The sequence below is a fragment of the Abramis brama genome, assembly GCF_963993115.1.
Source record: "Abramis brama genome assembly, chromosome: 23".
Classification (NCBI taxonomy): domain Eukaryota; kingdom Metazoa; phylum Chordata; class Actinopteri; order Cypriniformes; family Leuciscidae; genus Abramis; species Abramis brama.
In genome coordinates, this window is record NC_139985.1 from 29,293,385 (window position 1) to 29,300,931 (window position 7,547).

At 44.0% G+C, this 7,547-nt stretch overlaps 1 protein-coding gene across 2 annotated transcripts; it reads left to right on the plus strand.

The window, feature by feature from the left end:
* The first annotated feature begins 403 nt into the window (after window positions 1-403).
* LOC311074567 (uncharacterized protein) lies at window positions 404-5,084 on the plus strand. 2 transcript variants are annotated; one of them, XR_014604324.1, is made up of 8 exons: window positions 404-527; window positions 799-898; window positions 989-1,069; window positions 1,198-1,257; window positions 1,469-1,493; window positions 1,581-1,687; window positions 1,783-2,513; window positions 2,690-5,084. XR_014604324.1 is itself a non-coding variant. In XM_084101274.1 (7 exons), exons 1-7 carry the CDS (start codon window positions 498-500, stop codon window positions 1,818-1,820), a joined length of 441 nt encoding a protein of 146 aa, XP_083957400.1. In that variant the 5' UTR covers window positions 404-497; the 3' UTR covers window positions 1,821-5,084. The 2 variants fall into 2 exon arrangements, 1 of the variants encoding a protein (XP_083957400.1); XM_084101274.1 differs by having other exon boundaries at window positions 1,783-5,084.
* Window positions 5,085-7,547: the final 2,463 nt, after the last annotated feature.

The following is a 7,547-nucleotide window of genomic DNA, read 5'->3' on the forward strand; positions in this document are numbered from 1 at the left end:
TGTGCACGTCCCTGCTGAGGTGCTACAGTGATCTGTCACATCACATTTACAAGCGCTACAACAGTATTTATTGTTTGAATTTCATAATAAAATTGACAGAATCTGAGAGCTGAGGATTTGTTTCATATCAAAAGTAACCTGCTCTGTCTTGTCTGTCAGTGTCCTCTTTGCTTTGCGATTTTTCTCTGCGTGAAAGAAGGGTGGATGTGTGGCGTGAGAGCGTGGCGTGAGAGCGTAGCGTGAGAGCGTGTGAAAAGACAATTGCGTGAATCTCACGTCTCATGCTAAATATGTAAGAGTTGGCAGCCCTGAATAAAACCCGCTCTAAACCATATATGGTTCGCCTTCATTTCCGGGCTGAGACATATAGCCTGGATCTCCTAGAGGCCACACCTTCAATGCATCATTGTTTCTGGCTGATTAAAAGCAGAGAGTCGAGTATAAAGGATTTACAGAAGACACTGGTAAGAAACACTTGTTTCAGTCTACAACCTACAATGAAGCAAACAGACATCAAATGTGTTTTGGTAAGTCTTGGAACTGTATCATGTGCGAACTAAAAATTTTAACTACAGTGGAAAAGTCTTTGGTTGTTGTTTTAATATATATGATAAAGAAAACATTACCAAGCATGTAAAGATAATATTTTCACTCTAGAATGACTGAAAGGGATTTTGTTCATGTTTTACATTCTGCAAAAATTGTATTTGGTTTCCATTTTCTTGTCTTGAACTTGTCCAGATTTAGACATATGTAATTTGAGAGTTATATTGAAGCTGAGTACTCTCATAACTCTAGGCAATATTTGTTGTGGCGCTCAGTACTCTATGTGTCGAAACATGCCCAGAGAACCATTTCCAACTTCCAGATTTGCAGTGCTGCCTTAACTGCCCAGAAGGTGAGCTCCACTGACTAAATAATAATACATCTGAATATATTGCGGTGACCACTGTTAATCACTAAATAATCATTCAATGCAAATCTACAGGTTGGTATGTTGTGAAGAACTGCTCCGAAGGACCCAGAGTCCACATTGGTGTGGATTGTAATAAATGCCGCAGCTGTGAAGGTATGTAAAAACTGTTTCACCGCTGTTTACATGACTGAGAGTTTATAGACTAGATGCCTTTGCAGACCAGACTGGGCTGATCATTTCAGTTCTGCTCTGAGAATACAATCCTTTTTCTCAACCTATAGAAACTGGACAGATAACTGTTTCCAGCTGCACGCAGTTCGCAGACACACAGTGTGCCATGGGTGAGAATAATACTTAATTTATTCAATTTTTCATATATTACTTCAGCTTCAATAATTTATGCTTTTGAAACAACTTTTGAAATGTTAGGCTAGATGCCTTTGCAGACCAGACTGGGCTATTCATTGCAGTACTGCTCCGAGAATACAATAATTTTTCTCATATATAAAATATATGAACATAAGCTAATTGCTTTCACCCATTTCCCCCTAGGACAACAACTGCCACAGATAACCTTGTGAGTTTATCTTCTTTTTTTAAACCTCTTTGCTTTTTGAAAACTGAATTCATGGTAAACGTAATAAAATATTGAAAAAATCCTCAGGTATGGTTGCTCATATGTGGTAATTGCTGTCTTCATGCTGGCTGTGATCATGGCAATCTGCTTTATCAGAATCAGTAAATCTGGTGAATCTGATGAAAGCTCTGCAGGTAAATAACCAATCTGCTCTTCATATTGTACTTCTGTGTACTGAAACAAACACTAATGAAATCTTGACCGGATGTGTGTTGATTGTGTTTTTCAGGAGAACCATTCCATATAAAAGACACAGAGACAGTCTAAAGAAAATCTTAACTCAGGAAAGAGCAGGGCACTCCTCTCTAGTCCTTTGCCATTCCATGATGAACTACATTTCCCATAAACCTTGCCTGGACTCATTATGTTCTTTTAATTTTGGATTACCCTAATAAAACTGCATTTGGATCTTCACCCAAGTCCCGGAGCAGTTTGAAACAGAAGACTTCACCGACATGGATGCAGCAGTACATCTTTTCCGCCTTCATCAAGGAACTCTCTTTCTCGTGGACCACATCCAGGACTTCCTAGACATTGCTAATTTCACTGACCTCCAAGACTTTGCTCTTATTCACTTATTTTTCTATGGGCTAAATAACCTGTTACAATCCACACTCATCCGTGATGGTCCTCGACGATCGCTGTGCGAGTTCCTAGACTATGCCCTCCGGATCAGTGGTTCCTCCTTCATTGAGGGGGAGGTAGAGGAGGATGCTTCCCCTAAACATTTTTAGTGGTGATGCAATAGGCACACGGATTCCAGCGCTTCCAAGTCTGGTGATTACAAGTACGTTGCTCAGCTCTTTCCAGTCCGGTGATCCCAAGTCCTGAGTCTCTTCAGGACATGGACGCCACACCACAGCCTCTTCACAACATGGCCGCCACGCTAGAGTCCCCAGCCATCATGGACGCCATACCAGAGTCCCCAGCAATCATGGCCATCATGGCCACCACACCAGAGTCCCCAGCCATCATGGCCATCATGGCCACCACACCAGAGTCCCCAGCCATCATGGATGCCGCGCCAGAGTCCCCAGCCATCACGGACGCCACACCAGAGTCCCCAGCCATCATGGCCATCATGGCCACCACACCAGAGTCCCCAGCCATCATGGCCATCATGGCCACCACACCAGAGTCCCCAGCCATCATGGCCATCATGGCCACCACACCAGAGTCCCCAGCCATCATGGATGCCGCGCCAGAGTCCCCAGCCATCACGGACGCCACACCAGAGTCCCCAGCCATCATGGCCATCATGGCCACCACACCAGAGTCCCCAGCCATCATGGATGCCGCGCCAGAGTCCCCAGCCATCATGGTCGCCACACCAGAGTCCCGTGCGGATCTTCAGACCACTATTTTGCTGTGGTGGTCATATGCTCCACCGTGGCTCCTCATAGATGGTCTTCAGCCCGGCTGGCTCCACCCTGGCAACATGCCCAATCTGCTCCACCCTGGCCACTTGCACTGCCTGCTCCACCCTGGCATTCTGCACAACCTCCATCTCCAGAGATGGTCTTAGCCCGGCCTGCTCCGCCCTGGCCACCTGCCGCTTGTGACGATGCCTGTTTAATGGAGGGATTCAGGTGCGGGCCCGAGATCTGCTTTGTTATGCCCTGCAGTGATCCCTGATGGATCCCTGGAGGCCTATATTAACTTTGCACTGTGGGTGAATGGATCCGCATTCACAGTGGGTCGAAGCGGAGGATGAAATTAACCTTGTCCAGCCCCACCTTCCAAACATCCCGCAGCCAGACTCAGACCTCAGCCCACCATCACCTTGCATAAACGACAACACCAGAGCCCCCCGCAGACTGAGAGCTGCTACCCGCCGCGAGGACAGAGCCACTGACTACAGCGCCAATTATCGCCCCGGAGCCAAAGCCCCAACGTGAGTCTGACCAGGGGTGTGAGCCAGTAACTACCGTACCAGAGGGTATTTTGGTGGAGATTGAAATTGGGAACGTCTGGCTGATCGATTGGGACTCTAAAGCATTGCTTCCCTCCCTACCCTGCCCTGACTCATCAGTGTCTACATCATTGCTGGTCCTGTCCAGCATAAAAACTTTTACATCACCCTGTATTGAGACTGTGACTTCATCATCACTGGGTCTATCCAGTATAGATACTCTATTGTCATCATTAATCCCGCCCAGCCTCCCTCTCCCACCTCCACTGCAGAGCTCAGCCAGTCCTTCAGCCTCACCTCAGCTGGTCCTGCAGCCCTTCATCTTCCCCAGTGACACCTTGTGGTGCAGCTGAGCGTCAGGTATTAGTCGCCAGCCTCACTGAAACAAGAGGGTCCTTTGGGTGATCCCTTCGTTCCACCTCGACCCGTCATTCTGTCGGCTGCGCCTTGGCTCCTCTCACCCTCGGACCTGCGAGCCATTGTTTTAGAATTACAAATTATATGCAGCTATTTTTAAATACAGTACTTTTTTTAAAAGTGCATTGTATCAAATGGTTTATTTGAATGTTATTAGAATTACAAATTATATGCAGGTAAAAAAGTACCATATAAAAACATGTAAACAATAAGTGCATTGTATCAAATGGTTTATTTTGGTGTTATTATATAATAGTTAAAGACAAACACCTATAACTATGTTGCAATCTGTTTGCAAATTCAGTAAAGAAGTTTATCTCATGAAAATGAATTATTAATTAATAGTGATGTAACAATGCAAAAGGAACTGTAATTGTGGAAATTTGTTTATTATAAATTATGAAGTGTAGACTGCCAAGAAATGTTTTTTTACTAAGTCGGTCCTTGTGTGTTCATTTGTCTGTATTTGTGTTGTGGAGGGTAAAAGACTGTAGTTAAAGACTGTAGTAAACTGTGCTGTAGGGGTCCTTAAATGCACATGACAGTTTGACTGTAAATATCATCAAAAACACCAGTAACCAGTGATGTACAGTATGTGTGTCTTGTAATATACTGGTAGGTTTATGTTAAACTCAGATGCGGGTGGTTTATTGCAGTAGTTTTTCCTTTTGAGTTTTCCGCAAAAAAGACTAAAAAGCTGTATTCTGCTGCCAGGCCGTTAGATGACGATGAAACACAATTTTTTTTAGATAATGCCAAATTCACACTGCACGATTTTCAAAGTAGTCGGGTCACTATCTGCATCAGTTGCTGCTGTGTTTCACACTGCACGATGGATCAGCGACGGGGTTTCACATTTCACGGGGTTTCACAAATTACGTTTCACAACCAAACACGCGAGAAGGAATTAATGCAAGATCACGCGTGCGTGAGACCGGAATTGTCGCGTGAGACTGAAATTGTTATTAAAAACGATAGCCCGCAAGAAGCTTGCAATCCATATTGTCTGTGCACTGATTTGGAGCGTAAAAGGGGGGGAAAAAAACAGATTATGCAGGAGGAAATGGTTGACGCGGGGAGCAAGAATTGTGTGTTCTGCAAAGAGAGTTGGGGTAAATAAATAATTTTGCAATGTGCTGCTGTTGGTCTAGCAAATGTTTGTGCTTTGTTTCTGTTTGAAATAATTGTAAATATATCTATACAAATACTGATATTGTGGTCTATAACTCTTCCCCGAACTTCCCGCTGTCCTGTTTCTTGCTCTCTCATTGGCTGTAGGTCATCGGCGATGTAGTTTTCAATCAGAACACATTCACACAGCAGGATTTTGAATAGCCAACAGGTCCAGTTATTTAGCATGTCAAATATCTCACGGGCATCGGCGAGTCATTGGCGATTCTCTCAAGCCGGGTACACACTGTGCGATTTATAATACAGTAAGATCTCAGTTGTCATTAATGTCAGACTGTACGGCAGTCAAGACGCGTTAAAAACGGACGTGCAAGAAAACTTGTCTGGAGTTTTACATCATCAATCAATAATGACGTGTTCGGTGATGTGATCTGCATTAGCCTACATGCGGAATTGAAACAGGCTACAAAGAAATTTCTAACGTTAACTTTGGTGATGGCTTGTCTTGTCATCATAGGAGAATTCACACTGCAGGACTGTGAGTCAATCTTCTGACACTGCCAGAATTTCGTCGGAGGTACAATTTTTTGCAACAGTCATTAATCGGCTGTTGGGGAACATGTCAAACTAACGATCAAAGACTTCCAATTTTAGCCTAGGAATCAGAGGAATCTTTTAAGCCTGGAACACACCAAGCCGATGCAGACGAACTAGCGCTGATGAAAGCCGACTGTACATTGTCACCTCGCGTCGGGGTAAAAAGCTGCACTGCACTTGACACAGCGAGAGAACTACTGCCGACGTCAGCTAGAATGCTGCGTGTAAATGAGACAACTGTCTATTTCTGCAGATAGATTCATCTATATTCGTCATTCAAAAATGGAATCTGACACTGCAGATACACAAACCGTAAACAAAGCAGTGCGTGCTTACCGTTTTGAATATCTAAACACTTTCTTTATTCCACTCCGCTCATGTTAATATTGTAATATTCGCCAAGGAACACTCAGGTAAGATGACGTAACATTAGAACAGCCTTCTTTCTGTACCGTTTTGACTTCTTTGCTCTCTGTTTTGCTATTATTCTCGTGCACTGACTCGTTCACTAAGCTGAACAGCCAATCAGAGTTCCCTCCTTCACCAACGGCCCGACGCCGTCTGAGAAAACTTACCCCTCATTTACACTGCACACACGTCTGCGGCGCAAATTACGGCTGCGACACGGCTACCGGAGCTGATCGCGCCCATTCTAGTCAATGCTTGTGTTTACACCGGCCGCGACGCGGCGCATTTCAGAAGCTTCCCAGAATATAGGCACCTAGCATTTCAGAAGCTTCGCTAAATATACATAGTTCCCACAGGCCAATTAATGTCATGTGACCTCCCCGGAGACGCCATCTTTGAGGGCATAAGCTGCTGTGTTTACAAAGTTTTACAAGCAAATTTCGAAGATTTCTTCCTATTTATAATGTTACGAAAATCATGAAGAGACAAAGTGACAGAGATTATAAAGACACTCTATTAACACAAGACAGAGAGAGGTACAATGCGAAAATTTCAGTCAGAAATGGTGTGGATCCGTATGCGCTAAACTGAGCACTGATTTTGCAGCTTTGGCTCAGATACTGTATTATCCATGTGTACCATTATCTGGTATTGGCTAGGAGTTTTAACACATGTAAGCAATTCCGAGCCTGGAAATATGTGCATGAATATGAATATACACGGTGTGAAAATAAATAAAACTTGCGTGCAAATTAATGTAACAGTTAATGCGGAACTACTTTATACGCAGGTTCTTTAGGGACATAGGCTAATCTGAGATTGCAAGGCTGGAATGTGTGTGTGTGCGTCAGTCTGTGTCTGTGTGAGAGAGAGAGTCGCGGGCGCGATCAAACAGTGGAAACAATGTTGTTTTTGTATGTTTTTAATACCTCGTCATTTTGTACATACAGGACATCATTCAAACTGCAAAGTGTTAACTTATATTTGTGTACACTCGCAATAAAACACAACAAATTCTTGCGTGTTTTGAGGGAGTTTCTTTCCTGTTTATCCTCGCCAGCCATAACCTCCATCGTTGTTCTGACAAAAGCTTCGTCTTGTCACATTCATGAAGTCTAATGACGGGTATACTGTAAAATCCAAATTTAACTGAACCTCCGGCACGATTTGAACATCCATTGACCCAGCAGGAGATGACCATTTTCACTTTTTATCACGAAATTAACTCGTTTCAGCTTCTTCGTCTAATGTTCTGCCCACAGCATACCCACAGAAATGGCACCGGGTCGGCAAATGCCCGTATGTTGTGACGTCATGTGGGAACTATGTATAGGCACCTAGTCTATTTTTGACGGACGCACGTCCAAGTCGCACCGGAAATACAAAATACAAGTAAAAAAACCCTGTCAATTTCAAAATAAACACCCTGTGCAGACGACGTATATTAGCCAACTTACCCATGGTACTAGAAACCCCAAAATCAGACGTCGGACAGGCAAATAACGTGGTCTCATGCATCCAGTCGCTCC

Excerpts from the sequence above, each read along its gene's own strand:
- LOC311074567 (XM_084101274.1), top strand. The coding sequence starts at position 498 with ATGAAGCAAACAGACATCAAATGTGTTTTG. Across the intron at positions 899-988 it reads CTGCCTTAACTGCCCAGAAG|GTTGGTATGTTGTGAAGAAC; the intron begins GTGAGCTCCACT and ends GCAAATCTACAG. Across the intron at positions 1,070-1,197 it reads TAAATGCCGCAGCTGTGAAG|AAACTGGACAGATAACTGTT; the intron begins GTATGTAAAAAC and ends CTCAACCTATAG.